The sequence below is a fragment of the Pieris brassicae genome, chromosome 13, assembly GCF_905147105.1.
Source record: "Pieris brassicae chromosome 13, ilPieBrab1.1, whole genome shotgun sequence".
Lineage (NCBI taxonomy): Eukaryota > Metazoa > Arthropoda > Insecta > Lepidoptera > Pieridae > Pieris > Pieris brassicae.
This window is the reverse complement of record NC_059677.1, coordinates 326,292-345,528: the sequence shown is the minus strand read 5'-3', so window position 1 is coordinate 345,528 and position 19,237 is coordinate 326,292. Positions and strand designations below refer to the sequence as shown.

Genomic DNA, 19,237 nt, shown 5'->3' with positions numbered 1-19,237 from the left:
CGGGTTCGTAACGATGTCAAATATAGCATTTGAGTCACTGCCGTTGAACTTATCTAACAGTTGGCAACACCAGTCTATGTCTATGTTTCTGGTCGTCGGTTAAAGTATGGGGAATCAATCTGGTACAAAGCTGACGCCTAAATATTCGTGTCCAATTCTTTGAACTTGACTCATACCTAAGATTGCTACGTCCTCGCTAAAACTCGTTAACCCAATAGTAAATAGTAGCACGAGATAGGGCTTCATTAAGAAATGCTAATCGCACCCTATCATAGCTTAGTTGTTGAGTGAGTCCATAACGAAAGTCATAATAAATGATTGACCGAAAATTTTCTCGTTCGTTAGGTTAATTTTCACATTTGCCCCCAATTCACAAAAACAAATGACGCATTAGGTTACCTAAGAGTTCTAAAAATGAAATTAAAGAAAAGTTTTCATTAGCAATGTTTCTGACTGGCCTGTTCTAAACAATTTCAGTGTTACCCACGTATTACATTAAAAAAAGATATACGGCCTCCCGTAACCCTCGTAATTATTGAATTATTATATATACTGACTGTTGGAACTAAGTTTTAAATAATAAATAAACTCCATGTCACTATTAAAAAAGTAAGTACCTTGTATTGATAATCCCTTAAAATATTATTTTCTCTAGCAATAAAACATCGTAAATTAGTGTCATTTTATCGAGTTTTCAGATGATTGAAGTAAAAATATTCATAATTATAGACTTTCAAACCAACAAGATACAACAACTGTGTTAAAAATCACACGCCACTAACTAACTAACCTAACCAGCCATAATACGAAAATCTCTACCCTACTTCACAGCTATATTTTAGATTTTTATTCTAGGACGTTTCAATTTCCGGCATTCACATAGAACAAAACGACATATTAATATGCTAGCTTCATTATGCCTCATTTTTCCTTCAATAGCGAATTGTCATACAAAGGAAAATTCTAGACGCGAGGGCAACTTTGGGGAATTTTCCTCAGAGCATTATGTTTATTGTCCGAATAAATTGTTTGTATTTTGTGATAAGACTCATTTTCTTTTGTTAGGAATATTTCAATTTGGATAATACTTGTTTTTGTATTGCTAACAGTGAAATAATTGTAAAACATATTTGCTTAAAATATATAAAAAAATATGACTTCAAAAATATTACACACATACACATCAATTATATTAGAACATAAAAATTAAACGCAAGAAAAAAAACAAAAAATGATACACAAAATTACGGTAAGTGGGCAGATTGTTTTAAAATATATCAATATTTTTATTAATATGTATACTATGTCATCGTCCTACGATCACGTGACTGAAAACAAATAAATATGGCCTTTGTCTGGTAACAAATAAGTACATAAACAGAAAAATACTAATTTAAAGTATTTATTGTTGTTATTACTTGTTATTTATCTCTTATTTATACATAATTTAGTGTATTAATTATATTGTTGCAAAGTATTACAGTGATATAGTGATTATAAAGTGTAATAAACTGTGTCAGTGACTGCTGTTGTACTAACGAACTTAATACGAATCGTTGTCATCGAAATTCGATCATTTGTATTTCTTTTTCAATTCGATTAAATTGTGTAAAATAAGTAAATTGAAACAAATTAGTATCTATTACATTACAAATAATCTCGAGAGCTTACATTCACACTGCCCCTGTGTACCTACCTATTCTATCTTTATCAATCTCTGCTTGTTAAGTCAATTTCAATAATTTTATTCATAAACAATAGCCACTCGCAGTGCCAAGAGTTGCCAGTTGGAAAACCAACACCAACTCAAGCTCCAAGAACTTAAAAGTACAAGGAGCAGTATGAACAATTAATTGTTGAAAGAAATGGCAACGAAATCGAGACTTTGAAGTTTAATAGAAATACTCTCCTCAAAAATGAGATGACACAGCTTCACACTCTTTGCTTGGAGGCACAGAAGGAAAGAGACACGGCTTAGAAGACAAACAGGGAACTATATTTCATTGAGATATAAACTTTAATAAATTGAGATGTTAACTTTATTTAATGGAGATATAAACTTTATTGAGATATAAACTTTATTAAATTGAGATATAAACTTTATTTAATTGAGATATAAACTTTATTGAGGTATAAACTTTATTTAATTGAGATATAAACTTTATTGAGGTATAAACTTTATTTAATGGAGAAATAAACTTTATTGAGATATAAACTTTATTAAATTGAGATATAAACTTTATTAAATTGAGATATAAACTTTATTAAATTGAGATTTAAATTTTATTGAGATATAAACTTTTTTTAATTGAGATATAAACTTTATTGATATATAAACTTTATTTAATTGAGATATAAACTTTATTGAGGTATAAACTTTATTTAATTGAGATATAAACTTTATTAAATTGAGATTTAAACTTTATTGAGGTATAAACTTTATTAAATTGAGATATAAACTTTATTTAATTGAGATATAAACTTTATTAAATTGAGATTTAAACTTTATTGAGGTATAAACTTTTTTTAATTGAGATATAAACTTTATTAAATTGAGATATAAACTTTATTTAATTGAGATAAAAACTTTATTTAATTGAGATATAAACTTTATTGAGGTATAAACTTTATTTAATGGAGATATAAACTTTATTAAATTGAGATATAAACTTTATTAAATTGAGATTTAAACTTTATTGAGATATAACCTTTTTTTATTTGAGATATAAACTTTATTGATATATAAACTCTATTAAATTGAGATATAAACTTTATTGAGGTATAAACTTTATTTAATTGAGATATAAACTTTATTAAATTGAGATTTAAACTTTATTGAGGTATAAACTTTTTTAATTGAGATATAAACTTTATTAAATTGAGATATAAACTTTATTTAATTGAGATATAAACTTTATTAAATTGAGATTTAAACTTTATTGAGGTATAAACTTTTTTTAATTGAGATATAAACTTTTTTTAATTGAGATATAAACTTTATTGATATATAAACTTTATTAAATTGAGATATAAACTTTATTAAATGGAAATATAAATTTATTAAATTGAGATATAAACTTTATTAAATGGAAATATAAACTTTATTAAATTGAGGTATAAACTTTATTAAATGGATATATAAACTTTATTAAATTGAGATATAAACTTTATTTCTGTGGATTATGTAGTCTTTTCTGTGGACAGTTAATAATTAAAATATCTTAAAATAACTATTTACACATTTACCCACAATAACAGAAATTAAATAAACATCTTACAACTTTAACTTGTGCGATCGATAGTCTACGATAATAAATCTCCCTTATCAATATTTCAACATTCTTTTGTAATGCAGGGGTTCAAACGGGTAAACGTTAACACAACAGAAAGGTATCACTTAAGTGATACCTTTCTCAATGCCAGAGAGCTCACCAGTGGATTTTCGGTTCTGGAAGGACGGCTGGGATTTCATATTCTGTCTCGATTGTTGAAACAAAGCTGCAGGGATTAATGCAGAGGAAGCCCACATCTCTACGCAATGTCAAGGGTTCAAGCCGCTCCAAAACGGAAACGTTTGTTGTCGACGACCAATCCCTTTCCGATCGTTCGGTTACTTTACGGTTACGGTACGTTACGGACTGAAGTTGGGACGGCTTATGGCGACGTGTTTCTCGTTCGTCCATTTTTTGTAATGAGAAATAAAGTACATTAAACAATATATAATTAATAGAAAATGTAATCTAAATAGCAAAAATAATATACACTATACATAACAAACTTAATATTTTTTATAGAAAATAATTGAATATATATATATATATATATATATATATATATATATATATATATATATATATATTCAATAAAAAAACTAATTAAATTTAAATTATTAGAAAATAAACTCACGACATTCCTTACATTCCAAACCATTATATTATTTTTTTATCTTGACTTAGAAAATTGTAGAATTTTCAACTGCTATTCTTGAAATGTAGCTTGTATGACAAGTGAAATTGCTTGTGTTAAAGACAAAAACGAATAGGGTAAGAGAGCTTTGGAAAAAGAGTGAATCGTATATAATTCCAGCAATATCTTCAATAGAGATAATCCGTAGTGGTCGAATTGGTCTGCACTTTGTACGTTCTACTACATCAATATAAGGAGCTACGGATATATCAGATAAGTTGGGCATTCTGTATACCTGATACTTAGTGATTTATAGCAAAATATAATTAGGTAAACATATGTGTTTTTTTAATGCAACAATCTCTATACTTAAAGAACACGCAAGCCGACGACGCACTTGCGAGTGTCCTTGGGCGGTATCACTTAACCTGCCCGTCTCCTGTCCGTTTGCCCCCGATTATACAAAAAAAGTGTCTTAAACTTAATAGAAATAATATATTTCAATAATAATTAATTATAAATACCATTGGACAAAAGTCAAATAACGTTGTGTAGATACTATTTTTATTAGGAAAATAATACAGAGTTTTTCAACATCTTCCCCATAATTAAAGGGAGGAATTTTCCAGATAGGAGTGAATGATTACAGTTAGTCCCCTCAAGACTGGGTACGTGACTCTATTAGTAGATTAATTGGACCTCAGAAATTCCGTTGGGGCCTACTCCATCGCCCACAAATATTACAGAAGTCTAGGGCTTTTTTTATTTTCCTAAAGAAATAATTTATTAATTGTTTTAGTTTAATTTAAATGCCTTAATAAAATTTTATACATCCAATAAAATATGACATCAGACATAGAGAAGATAAGCACAAAATACTAGCATGATTATTGTATATTTGCAGTTTTATTTATAACGAATTCATATCTGTTTTATCAAAGAAACTGTATGACTTAATTGTGTTTCTCAGTTAGTGTTTTGTTAATTATTAATATGATTTTATTAATTAAACTTTCTTCTCCATACTAGAATATCATTTACCAATGAACATTAATTAACTTAAATCGAAAAATCGCGAATACATCGGCCATTTACCCAATGGAAAAGGATCTTAAAATGATTCATTCGACACGTTTAAACATAATAAATATCCATATTACATTTACTACCAATTCTCAAATTAAGGGTATAATATAACGAGAAGAACTGGCTAGTCTCCATCATTCTCACTCACGATCAACTAAACAAGACCATGACATCTTGAAGAAATAGGTAATACGAGGAAAAGAAACGTTTAAACCAATTTTAAATACCTGTCAACGTTGTTTGCCTTAAATACAACAAACAAAGAAAAATCCTTCCAGAACTGCAATGTATACAACCAAATATTTATTTCGTAAGCCAACAGCATACATTAAATATAGCAAAAAACAATTATATTAAAGATATAGCCAAAGATCGTAAACATAGTATATACAAAAAAATCAAACATTTACAAAAACCAATACCAGTTCAAACAATTTGTATGACTCAAATCTTAGCGATTAAAAAGAGCGTAAAGTTTCGTGCAATTTCTTCTTGTACGCATTAGTAAATGTAAATTTACAATTAATTTAACTTCTTTTCTGACGTTCATAAGTACTGTACAATGTACTCGTTTACCTCTATGAATAAAGTTATTTCGAGTTTGAATAAAATATATTAAATACATTTAACTAATAGCTAATCCGGCTGTGTTGTTTAATGGTGTGAAAGTGAGCATGTACTCGTCATGCAGGTGATTCAGCGCTATGGATATTCTTAGTACTCCTTAATATTCTGCGATACCTTATAAATATTTTACACTAAATATTAACTCCTTGAGTGTAAAACATTTGAGCTGTACCTTTATTAATCATTACGATTTTTTATCCATATCAACATTGTCGTATTCGGTCGTGTTGTGTGATGCTGTGTAAGTTATATATGTGAGGGTGTTGTTGTGTGATCTTGTTGTTATTGACTTTATGCTAAGGTGGATCATAACTGAATAAAATGTTTTCTAATTAATTTTCAATATAATAAAATAAACATAGGTTATATACAATCCGCAATTGCCGGAAGCCAAAGCTGAATTGCCTACGCGTTGTATAAGATGCTAATAACTTGCCGAAAGGATACAAACAAACCCTTGTGGTTGCAAACATACACATACTGGTTTTCGATTGTTACTAGACTTTAGATGAGTTTACATTAGTTTGTTTAGACTAAAATTGGATATTTTGAACACGAGAATTCTTTTTAAAAGAAACAATTTTTATTTCACGTACCTCACATCAACACCAGCTTTGCGAACCCCTCAGTTTTGTTTCGCACAGCGCAGACATATAACCTTATTTCACCTTGACTTGTTAGACGAATTAGGAATTTTTATAGATCTTTTCCTTTGTAAACGTTTGAACGTTTTTATTCTGAACCTTTTTGAACGTTATGGCATTCCATGTTTGGCTTATTTGTTGAGCCAGGAAAGCACCAGTTCTAGGGACACTGGTACTATCTACCACGCGCCAACTTAAATCTTGAATTAGCGCCTACGCACTTGAACTCCGGCCCAAGAGTTTCTACTCCAAAAGTAACAAAATCGAAGTTGGAGAAAACTATCTATTATTTTCTAACGTTGGACACAAGCAGCATCTTATACTAAAGCCCGTCCCATTTCCCAAGAGATCAACGACAACTCGTCGGGCCGCTTGCCTCTATATATGTTCAACATATATAATACGTCCTAATACGATAAATTAAACGCCCAAAAAAGGAAAAGTCAAATATATGCCTCCAAATTATTTCCCTTGTTAAAAAATAATATGAACATAAAGAATATCGTACTTCGTAAGACATTGTATCACAGGAGCCTTCATAAATATCTTTCTATTATTTTTCTCATATCTCTGGAATGTTATTTGACTTCCTTGTGAATTACGAGTTTGCTGTGTACAATTCTATGTTATTTTTTTATGCAGCCACCCAGTAAACGTGACGTAGTTAATAGATTTAAACTATTAATTTAGGATTTTCTTATGAGTCATGAATTCTTGGACACAACAATTCCTGAATAATTAAAAGCCTGTAGAGAAAGATACTAATTATTTTTAAGATACAACATTAGAAATCTTATGTTTGTACCTTAGTCAATCGAGTAAATTTATATTTTTATCTAAACTAAGATTTGTTGTGAGACATACATATACCCAAATGACGCCCGTCAATCAAAAACGTATATATAGAGAAATATCCAAAAAATCTGAAACAGGTTGTAGCGTCTCTGGATATGTATTAATTAAGTTTATACTCGTTATACTTTGAAACATTAATAGTTTATTTTGGAGGATATATATTTATTCTGCCCTGTATTCTATGTAATAAGATTTCCATGTAGCTACAATAATACTTCCTGCATGAAATTAAGGGCTTTCATAGAAGTAACCTGTTAATAGTGTTACGTTTACGTTAAAGGTTTTTTTAAACCCTTAAAACCCGATTAAGAGCAGTGTTGGTCTAGTGGGATTAGCGACTCTTATCCCTGAGGTCGTAGGTTCGATCCCCGGCTGTGCACCAATGGATTTTCTTTCTATGTGCGCATGTAACATTAGACCGAACGGTGAAGAAAAACATCGTGACGAAAACAGCTTGCCTTGACCCAAAAAGTCGACAGCGTGCGTTAGGCACAGAAGGCTGATCACGCACTTGCCTATTCGATCATGAAACAGATACAGAAGTCTGAGGCGAAAACCTAAAAAGGTTGTAGCGTCATTGATTTTTGTTTGTTACCCGATTAAAGAACGACTAACTAAAAATTTCACTATAATAACTAACTAATTTCTAAACTCAAGACTTCTCAAGCTCTGAAGAATAAAATCGTATTGTATAAGTAATAAAACAATTTCTTACCAATAAAATTGCATAGTGGCTTTGTCAAGAAAAGTATTTTTATCTGGCCACATTCTCTTCCAGAATTCGCTTTATTTATATTTTTGAGGTTTTACATATTATGTCTATATACTATATAATTCAATTAAAAATGACTTGACTTGTACATCGCTATAAATGTTTTTTTAATATAAGTCTCATTAAATAAAATAAAAACATAGAGAGTTGAAATAATAAAGAATAACACATAGTGTTATAATTTTTCTATAGACGTAGTAGTCTGTGGATGTATTGCTATTGCTTTAATAGAATTCTTAATTAGACAGTAATTATTGTTATCGCTGGTAAGCACGGAAATAGTCGAGTGTATACACAGTAGATTGAGATAACCTTGGACTTCTATAATAAATAAAAACTTATCAACACTTATTCTAGCTACTAGCGTTTTGACAATTGTCTATTATCTCTAAACCCATAATAAACAAAGCTGTTCACTGAATATAAAAATAATATATTTAGATTTTATTTATCTGCAGTTGATTATTAATTACAACTATCTTATTATTTACAAAGACATAAAACTGAACGTCTCTGACAATAATTTGTTTACCAATATAAAGTTATGTACCAAAGAACTCTTACGACTGTGTCGTTACAATTGTGATTTTGCTGTGGGGACACAGTCAAAACATAATTCGACGTTAGAATATTCCATATCTTTAGAATAATGTAACTCATTGCATTATTTTATTCCTTAGAGTTGGCACAAATTTTTAAGATGGTGATTAAGTCAGCAGTAATTATTTACTTTTTTACGCATATTATCTACACATTGTCTATGCTCGAGGACTTTGTATCTTTTGTATATTTTGTTTATGTATATTAGTTTTGAGCGCTTTGCTTAATATTTCTGACAAGAAATGGAGATCTGTTTTTGAGCACAAAATTACTAGCTGTTTTACTCTAGAATATGGAAGTTGACTACTCTGAATGTACTAATATTAAGTGAGAATGGAAAGTCATCGGAAAATTTTGTGGTAGGGTTTTGATTTGTTTTACAGATAGAACCTGTAAAACATCAAAACACCGTTATTATTATTAACCATTCGAGTACAACAATAAAATATGCGAAATAAAGACATATTAATTACTATGAAACGAATGAATGCAACTGTTGATGGGAATGCCTTCGTCTATACTCTCGGGGCGTAACTACGATAAAATCACCACCCTTATAAAACTAAGAAAGCCTTAGTGAACAAAATTACGTATGATATGTGTCTAACTAATTATGACCTAAAATGTAATATGAAACTAGAAGGGATATACCAATGTTATTTAGAATTTTGGGCTTGTCTAGCCTTACGCCTAAGGGTTCCTAGCCGTATTGCATTACAAATTCATGAGGTATTTTAGGCCTAACATTCATGTTTACAATTTATATATACCGTTGAAGAATTGTTTTGTCTTTAATGTCATCAATGTTAATTCCATCCCTTTGCTATACGTAATATTATCGTTATTTTGTTCATTTATCGAAGTTTACCACATCATACATAATGTATATATCTACAGTATATGTTAACAGCTATATTTTCTAAATGACAATGTTTTCTTTAAAACGGATCAGCCTTCTACCGAATATATGCGAAGAATTCGAATGAATGGTGCCTCCTAGGTTAGATTTTGCTGACGGAATTTGTAAAATTCTCCTAATTTTGAACCTTGTTAGTGAAGTGAATGTTGCCCATCATTATACGCTGAAAATGTATCGATGAAAACGGGTCGTCTTTAAATTAAGATCTATCTTTTAAAATCTGTGTCGCTGATGTCGCAATCTTGATATCGCAGTATAAAACTCATCTGTTACATTCGGTGTGGTCTCTATAGGTTGTTTAGTATATAGAGTGACCATATTCCTAGACCTTCATGTCCATGTCCAATTGAACCTCAATACAGATGTCCATCCGTGTTTATTATTCATTAATTTAATTATATATTTAACTACAAGCACAGTTTTCCACACTTCCTGCATTATAAACATTAATTATGAAGGTATTAATTTTAATTTATAATATCTAATATCTCGTAACAGATATAATATTTGTAGCTTTAAAATATAGGTGATGTTGTATTGAATATTGATATTGACTTAAAGAGATCGCTGGAAAACCAGCCAGTTGCTCTTATTTTAATGTAATTATTTTTACTGTATAACTGCAGTGTTGGCCTAGTGGCTTCAGCGAGCCACTCCCAGCCTTCAGGTCGTAGTTTCCGTCCAATGGACTTTCTGTCTAGGTGTGCATTTAACATTTCTTCGAATGGCGATGGATAACGTGAAGATAGAGGCTCGCCTTAGACCCAAATTTCTGACAGCGTGTGTCAGCCTCCTCCATTAGATTGACAAATGATCATGGAACAGATACAGAAATCTGAGGCCCAATCCTAAAAAGGTTGTAGCGCCACCTGTATATTTTTATTATTACTGTAACGAAGTGTATATGTCGCAGCCAACTAGCTTAATTAGACGTTCAATTAACAGCCTAGCCTTTTAACTAAAAGTCGCCGTTTAACTAACGGCCTGAAATATATTCAACATTTAATAAACTGGCCGGCTAATCGGCTATTCGTAAGATATAGTCATTATTTGGCACAAATAAAAAAGATGAAACATATGAAATAAAATATATTTGTATAAGCTGTTTGATAGTTGATCAAACAGCGGCGTTAAAGATCAACATCTTTCAGGCCGCTAGTTAAACGGATAGGCTGTTAATTGAACGGTAGTTGGCTGCGACATACATAAATAAATAAAATACTCCCGGATAAATATTTTAGTTATGTTTAAAAATGCTGCTTTTGCTTGACGTAAGACTCTTAATACTTGTATCTCTTTGTGCGCATTTTAACAATGGCCCGTAAAGGAATTATTACGTTGTTCAACATGTCTCAGACCTAACACTCCGTGTCAGGCATAGAAGACCACACTTGCCTATTTATTTAATTACGCACTACACTTCTTATTTTTTTATTTTCTTTAAATGACCTTGCAATAAACAAAAAAGAAAGCAAAAACTATTCTAATGCAAAACAAAAGAAACATCTTTAATTAAATTTTATAAAAAAGGTTGTTCATGCATAAGGTTTAATGTGATATTAAAAAAATACATGCCCTAAAAAATTCTCGACACGCCCTCTGTTGGCAGAGACTACGTGTTTGTGGTTCTTCATGTGTGATGTGGTTGCAGCTTAAAAAAGTAGATGATAGATAGTCATGTTATGATAATAAAATTTCACGTTATTTAGAAACAAACAAACAGAACCTTAAGCTTGTTCCGGGGAACAAAGTACAGCTTGTGACTTCTTTGGGTGATGTACTATGATAGTGATAATGTGGGTGGTGATAACTGTATTTTTTAATATAATTTTTGCAAAAATATTTCTAGTAAAAAACTCGAGGATGTCTTTTTTCTACGGAAGTGATTTTGTGTACAACAACCATGAAGATAGTTTTAGTTTCGATTTTAATTCTAGCAAATAATCACAATAGTTAAAGGCGGCAGTTTAAAAATAAATAATAATATATCTCTATTTCAACAACGTCATAATATATCTGCAAAAGTTACTTCCGTTCACAGCCTTACCAAGATATTCGTCAATTAGCTTTCATTTGATATAAATATTTGTATATGTAATGTATACTAAGTATGTAATAATATTACCGTCTTTTATTTTCCCTGAAAATAAAATAGATTTTCCTTTGACGACTTTGTTCCCCGGGGCAAGCGATATATTCCATAGGGATAAAAAAATATTGATAGTTATATTGTCGTATTTAGCGCAAGTAAAATATAAAAAATCTAAATGAATAATTATAGCAAAATTAGGTTTTCACGGAGTCCATTCCTTCAAACTGTTTTTCCGACCTTGTTATAATGTAAACAACTTTTCTGATGACTGGCTTTTAATAGCTTTCGGCATTTACATTTGAAAAAAATAGACAACTCACTCATTTTTAGAAATTCCTTAAACAATATAGCGAAAAAATGTTATTGGTCAGGCTTAAAGTTTAGTGATTTTTTAGAAAATTTATCATTAACAAGTCTTTAGTAAACGCATTAACTCGGTAAAGATAGTTAATGAAACGTGTAATTAAGGTGAATTCTTATTGTTTGTAATCCAGGTCATTGTCCGGGATATTCTGGAGATGGCGCTGCTCCAATTGAACCAATTCCGCGCAGAACATTACGCAATGTAATGCCACGCGGAAATCATTTATCTGCTATAGGAATGGATTATGCGGTGTATAATTGTCCATCTTTTATGGTCTGTGTTATTACATATTATATAAATATTCCGGCTTGTATTAAGTTCTTATATATATATAAATTAACATACAGCACAGTATATGCTAATTGGCTAATTTAGTTACTAATTTTATTTGTTTTGATTTTATTTTTAATATTATTTATCATTAATTTGTAGGTTAAACATTTTAAAATTTTGTTTAATTGCCTTATTTTTTAAATAAGTATTAGATACATTCTGTAATAAACGATAATTTTATTACAGGCTATTTTCATATATGAAAGACTTTTAACCGGTCAACAATACCGCTTATATAGCCAAATATACCAAAATATACGAAGGAATAAATCAATAAAAATTTTAAGATACATTTAACTACGTACCGTTCGGCTGTAATATGTGATGGTGTGGAAGTGATAGTATGTCCGCTGTTCTCATGATGTAGGTTATTTAGCGCTGAGGATATTGTTAATATTCCTTTTAAGCATATTCCGCGATAGCTTCATTGAGCTTTAGACAAGTCAAAGCCTCTATACTTGGCCTTGTATGTCCTGGCTGCGCGATAAAAAACTGAGTTTTTTTTGCATAGTTTGTGATGATGTGGGAAGGTGAAACACGCACGAATGGGACTAGTAGGCAGGAACGTGTAAGAGATTTTTTTATAGAAATGAGCTGCAATTAATTTTATTTAAGATTGTTAAACTATTGATTACAGTTATCGTCAAAATCTTGAACGTTTATACACACAGGAGTTACAAAATTTTATAATATGCAAGAATATTGAGTAAGAAATTCGAAGCAATTTGTTTTGAATTAAAGGAAAGCCGATTAGGTAATACTAACTATTCATGTTTTATTTAATAATAGATTAACATAATATTCAAAAGGTCGAGTCCCAACCAAACATGGCTTTACATTTCAATGTTTCGGCTTGTGTTCTTATAACAAAATGTATATTTTCTTACAAGACAATTTTCATTGCATAATTGGCATCTGTAAAGAGCAATTAAAACTTCAATCGCTAGAGACATCAAAGAACTTGATCAAAGTTTAAGCTAAAACATTGGGGTCACTATTATAGATCAAGTCGTCATCTTGGACATATAATTTGGACTAGAGAAAAACAATGTGAACTGTGTGAAATGAAAACCAGAAAAGCGATGAGCTGACGACATTGTGGGGAGAAATTGGTAGAGGAAGAACAGATCCAAATGGAAAATTCAATGCGAATAGGGGTACCATACTGTAGAACAAAAAGAAACAAAAATAACAATAACTTACGTACAATAACAAAACTAACACACTTTTGATATGTAATTTTTAACAGTATGGATTTAGTGGCTATATTATTATGTTAATGTAGTCCTATTAAGTATCAGCCGCTCATATATCTCTCAGTTTAGTATTATGAACTTATGCAAAGGTCAATAAACTATACGGTTGCAGCTATTAACACACGTTGTGTAAAACAAAAACTTGGCGATTAAAAAGAGTGGACGAGGTTTATTGCCAGTACTTCTTTTCCATTCTACGCGCTTGATTTGAGAACTGGCAGTAAATGTAAAATTAGAAGCATTTGATATACATTTCTGTTTTTAAGTGTTCATTATGTTAACTATATGATTTTGAATTGGAATATTATTATTAATAATATAAATAAAAGGGTTGTCAGTGTATTTGCCGGCCCTGAAAACCTCTCTTTTACAGTGTAATAGCATTAATCAATGGAGTGTACGACCCGTGGCTCTGACATGTTTACAATTTTTCTACTTTTACTTGAATTGTCTAATCTCCCATAGGATAGATAATATATATATGCAGTTAATCCCAAAGAGGTAGTCGTATCGTAACTTCTGTTGTGACAGTTTTTCGCACCTGTTATGTCGGAGTTTCAAACTTCGGTCACTTGTTGGTGCGAGTTACTTTGTGGTTTCATTTCGAATTTCAATTGTAACTTTAACCGATCCAGAGCTGACAACTAAATAAAGATATATTTTGTTTATTACAAAACCACATATTTGTCTACAAGACAGATATGGTCAAAGCCATGACTACAAGAGGATTTTATACGTTCCCACTAAAATACATACAGGAATATTCATTTAAATAAAATGCTCACAGAATTTAAAATATTCTAATAGAAATACAAAATAGTACCGTTTTATATATAAAATATTTAATGTACAAGTTAAGTAAGCTTTGCGAACACTCGACTTGAACAATTCTTTGTCACAGGTGAGAATATTCCAGTGAAAGCGCTGTTGTATTCAAGAAAGTGCAATTTGCGAGTTTTTAACTGAATTTTTCATTGAAAAATCAAATATTCTTGCTTGTTTTTTGAGTTGAAACCTTCGTATACTACGATTCTATAACTCAATTTTCAAAGTCTCACAGTGGACCGGAGTTGGAGTATGGAATCACGTGTGAAGAAGCCATTTTACGATTTGGAAGTGTGATAATAACCGTGACAAAAGCGACGCTCAATTTAGATTTTTTTATATTATGACTTTTTGAATACCCAAGATTTTGACGAAACCTTGAATGTTTGCTGGTATATAGATGAAACTAGTGTCAAATAGATGCACTGATAATATTAAGAAGCCTGGTTAGAGTATTGTAAAAAAATATATACGCGACCTAGTTGTTATTTTTTTATATATTACGGATAAATTATAAGTAGCAAGAGAAGAATTTTACGAGCTAATTTAAATTATCGAATCTCATTGCATAATGGTGCTTTGCCCTCATGATTTTATTGACGAACAAAAATCAATGTCCGCAAAACTTTTATTGTTGTCGTTTGTTTACAATTTTCCATCTCTAAGATTTGATAACATTTCAGTCTTTCTTAAAAAGGTAAAAACATGTGTTAGGTTCTATACTAATAAGATATAAGGTTTAATACTAAATTAAATATAGTCTATACGGTTCTATAAATAAAAAAAATCATGTATATAATTTAAGATTAGTGAGAGAGAGATAATAAAACCTGTAGACTAATCTTGTTACTTAATCATCAAAGAACAAAGTTTTAGTTTCTTTAACGATATTTGAAGAATATCAAATGTCTAAAAAAACAATGCAATGCTACCCCAGAGATTATTATTAAATTCTGTATGTACCTAACAGGTATGCAACGGCTTGGTAGGCACAGAAGGCTGCTTATAAATGCAACAGATAACTAACAAATGCATTATCGCGCTTCATGTGACGCTCAACTCGAAATGTTAACCACCAAGACGTCGCTTACAAATGAATTCTTCCGATAGCTAGTATCTAGAGGCTGTAACGGACAAGACAGATGCCCCCTTGCTACCATTAATCCTTCTAATCTCGACAGAAAAGCTCCGGGGAGCTAACATTTATCAAAACAAGAGGTTCCTCAGTGCATTTCTTCGTATTATGTGGTCATAATTGAACGAATCGTATTGTACAATGTCTAAGGCAATGAATGTTACAATTTTTTTATTATATTTAAATAATATAGTGAATACAAAATGAATATTAAGTTCACTACTATCACCGTGTATATTTAAGTAGCTCAATATATTTTCCTTAATGAGCATTTAATGTGTGACAGTTAAGACACACATGAACATTTAGTATTGGATTATTTATGCCAATTTTTCAATTACTACTACGGACGCATGAATACAAATATAACAACTAAAAAACCTTGAACATAGGTCCTGCCGAGAACCAGTTATAAGTGTCCGGACAAACCCAACTTTTCTCTATACATCAATATTTAGTAGTATGGAAATAATTTAAACTCCACGTTTACACGTTATTGATATATGTAAGTCATACTTAGCTCTAAATCTCTAATCTGAATCTAACCATTTTCTCTGTTTATTATTTAATTACGCAAGAGATTTGGGTGAAATATTTTTGCTTTTATTTTATTCCAATCAAAATCAATACCGCACATTATCTACAGTTTACGCAACAAGATATAACCTCCAATTATTATTCGACCTTCTATTGTTTGGCTAATCTCCAATGATTAACGGTTCCTTTGTTGTTACAGGCATCCCGCCGATGTGAACTCAAATCCGCAATGAGATGAGTATGCGCGTGTCGTGGGCCAGGTGGTGTTGGATAGTTATCTTCACCACGTGCACCGCGAGGACTGCCAGCGACTGGCTCGACTGCGCTCACATTGCCACGTGTCGGTGCAAGTGGTCCTCGGGCAAGAAAACCGCCACGTGCGCCTCTGGTGACTTACGCCGCCCACCCACACTCTCCTCCGACATACAAGTGCTGGATCTCCACGACAACCCACTCAGAAATCTCCCCCAAGAAGTATTTTTCAATATCGGCCTACTGAACTTACAACGACTAAATTTACGCGCGACCAAACTTCGCTCCATACACGCGGACGCGTTTTTACAATTAAGAATTCTTATTGAGGTCGATCTGGCTGATAACGATCTCGCCATACTCCCCAGAGATATTTTTAGAGGCAACGAGAGATTGAGATTGGTTGTTCTCAGTAATAATCCGTTAACGATATTGTTCGCCGATCAATTCCCACCGTTACCGCATCTACGCATGCTGTTGTTGGATGGATGCCGATTGAGAACGATACATACAAATGCGCTACGGAATTTGAAATCACTAGAAACTATAGATTTGCGTAGAAATCAATTGACCTACTTGAGATTGATAACGTTTTCATTACCAGCCCTGAAGACTATGTCTCTATCGGGAAATCCATGGAGGTGTGACTGTAGATTAAGAGAATTTAAAGATTGGTTTTTAGAAAGTAAATTAGGTACGGAAGAATTAGTTTGCGCGGAGCCGTCCGCGCAGTCTGGGAACAAATGGCGTCACGTACCTAGCGAAGTAATGACGTGTCCGCCTGAAGTAAAATCAAGTACGTTAGTCATAAGGGCAGAAGTTGGCGTTGCGGCGACGTTTGGATGTTGGGTGCACGGTATACCGAAGCCAAAAGTAACATGGTTGTTTGATGGTGTAGATTTAAATAATAGCAGTGTCGATTGCGACATGGAAGAAACTGATTCTATTATAGAAGACGACAATATAGAGGAAAGAGTGCCCGGTAGTGTTAGGTGGGTGAATATCACATTATTTAATGTAACCGCAAGTGCTGCTGGGGAGTGGACTTGTGTGGCCAAGAGCGTAGCAGGGGAGTCTCGAGCCGTGATTAGTTTAGTATTGCCAAGGTCCCAAACTGCCACCGCACGAACGGCTCCAGGCATTCCTCAATTATTGGGCGTAGTCTTTGGTGCATTAGGCGCATTAGCAGCCCTGGGTTTTATAGCTGCAGTCGGATGTTGGCACTTGAGAAAAAGAAGTGTACCACCGAGTAGAAGTTTTATGGATCAAGAGAAACGGCTGATAGATGCATCCGTGGTTGTCAGTTGTGACCGTTCCATTGCTGATATGGCATCTCCTTGTGATTTTGAGTTGACAGAACGGTCTTTATCAGTGAACGAACAACCTAGAGGTTGCGCTTTTGATCCCGTTCATATAACTATAGAAGGTACTCCCGGTGCGTTTCCCCCTCCTCCAGCAGAGTTTGCAGTACCGGTGCCGTATGGGAATATTTTTATATCAGTGCAAGTTGCAGGAAGAGGTGAACCGGCAAAGTATCCAGACTTACTAAGCGGTGGTGCAACGTTGCCGAGACGAACTAGAACATGTTGTGGAGCTCCCTACGATAACATGGGCCCCAGAGTCACAGCGACCGGGAGTTCGACTTGGTCTCTGCCCGGAGCGACCGCCGAGGAACCATCCGAGACCCCAGTGCTCACCCTCCCGCCTCCACCGCCCGAGTTTGTCTCCCTTTAGCCTAGGCCCCTGGTACTGGACCCCTCCAATCTGAGGTGACCTGGTACCAATGATTTTACAAGTCAATTAGACTAATTCCCAATTTTATTGTATCGATAATTTTGACGGATAATTTAAATTGTACATAGTGTGTGCGAGATGTGAGACATCCTGTGAGATTATTATAAGGTTGTTATCAATATTGTATGATATGAGTCTGTAAGCAAACTTGTTGTTCGTACGTTGGGATGTTGACTCGAAAGCATTTAGTCTCGATATTTGTTTACTAGATTTTCCTTTCTTCGCATTGTCTTCCCAACTTTTGTAAATATTGTTTATTCGTATTATACAATTTTCCCAAATATAAGACTGACCCTTTGTCTTATTTTCATGTCTCTTTGTATAGTGTAGAGCTAATCACTTGAGCAGATAGCTGTTCCTTTAAACTGAAAGCATAAATTGTAAAATAAATCCATCACATGTAATATATTGAGTTGTTTGATTTATAACCCCGTTTCATTTAATATGAATCGTTCACAACGCGATTTAAATTTATATAGACATTTTTAAAGTTTGGAGAATCTTATTGTTTTCATTAATATTATATCATTACCCCTGGATATGATATAATATTATATTTTAACGAATGCTATTCGATTTATTTCGTAAAAAAATACCTAAAAGAGTTATAATACGAGTTAATCTTAAAGGAAAAAACAAAAGGCAATCTGAAGAGAAAATCGGAAAATTAATTTCACTGAAACAAAAGTCAAGATTTTTCTCAGTAAATTTTGTTTGGCCATAAAATTCATTATTTGCTCAATTTAACTGCCAAAACAATTTGTTGCGAGCTATAATGCCTTTGTCCCAGTTCCATATACATACAAAAGACACAGCTTTACATAGAGAGTGGTGTATAGTGGTAAATTCATTGATAAAGATTCTTTGACGTCCATTACATTTTTAATGTATTTAAATTATTTAACCACTAAAATACTTACAGATTTTTTTATAAACAACCGTAAACAGTTAATTAAATTATCTTTTATCTTAAGATTAAAAGAAAGTAATTAAATGATCTCAAATAGTCATGGTCCTCAGAACTATACACCGTTAGAGATACAAAACCAGTGGCAGCAGATAGTCAGTTAGAGCTACCGATTAAAGAGAGAGAGTTCTAAGAGTTACGAAATATAATACGTTTTAGGAATTATAGGGCAAAAAATAATAATATACGTATTGTTTATAGACAAGTCATGACGCACGCTTCCGCAAAATTAAAAAAATATATAAAAATCTGCAGAAATTTGTACAATGTGAA

The 19,237-nt window shown here is 32.2% G+C and overlaps 1 protein-coding gene across 2 annotated transcripts in view; it reads left to right on the top strand.

Moving 5' to 3' along the window:
* The window catches only part of LOC123717882 (leucine-rich repeat-containing protein 24-like), a 36,265-nt gene extending 17,878 nt beyond the window's left edge, over window positions 1-18,387 (top strand). The window contains exons 1-2 of one of the 2 annotated variants that reach the window (XM_045674131.1): window positions 12,059-12,138; window positions 16,151-18,387. In XM_045674131.1, the coding sequence (XP_045530087.1) occupies window positions 16,186-17,937 (1,752 nt within the window). In that variant the 5' untranslated portion in view covers window positions 12,059-12,138; window positions 16,151-16,185 and the 3' untranslated portion in view covers window positions 17,938-18,387. Of the gene's footprint in view, window positions 1-12,058; window positions 12,139-16,150 lie in introns of those variants that run through there. The other variant, XM_045674130.1, reaches the window with a different exon arrangement.
* The last annotated feature ends 850 nt before the right edge of the window (window positions 18,388-19,237 follow it).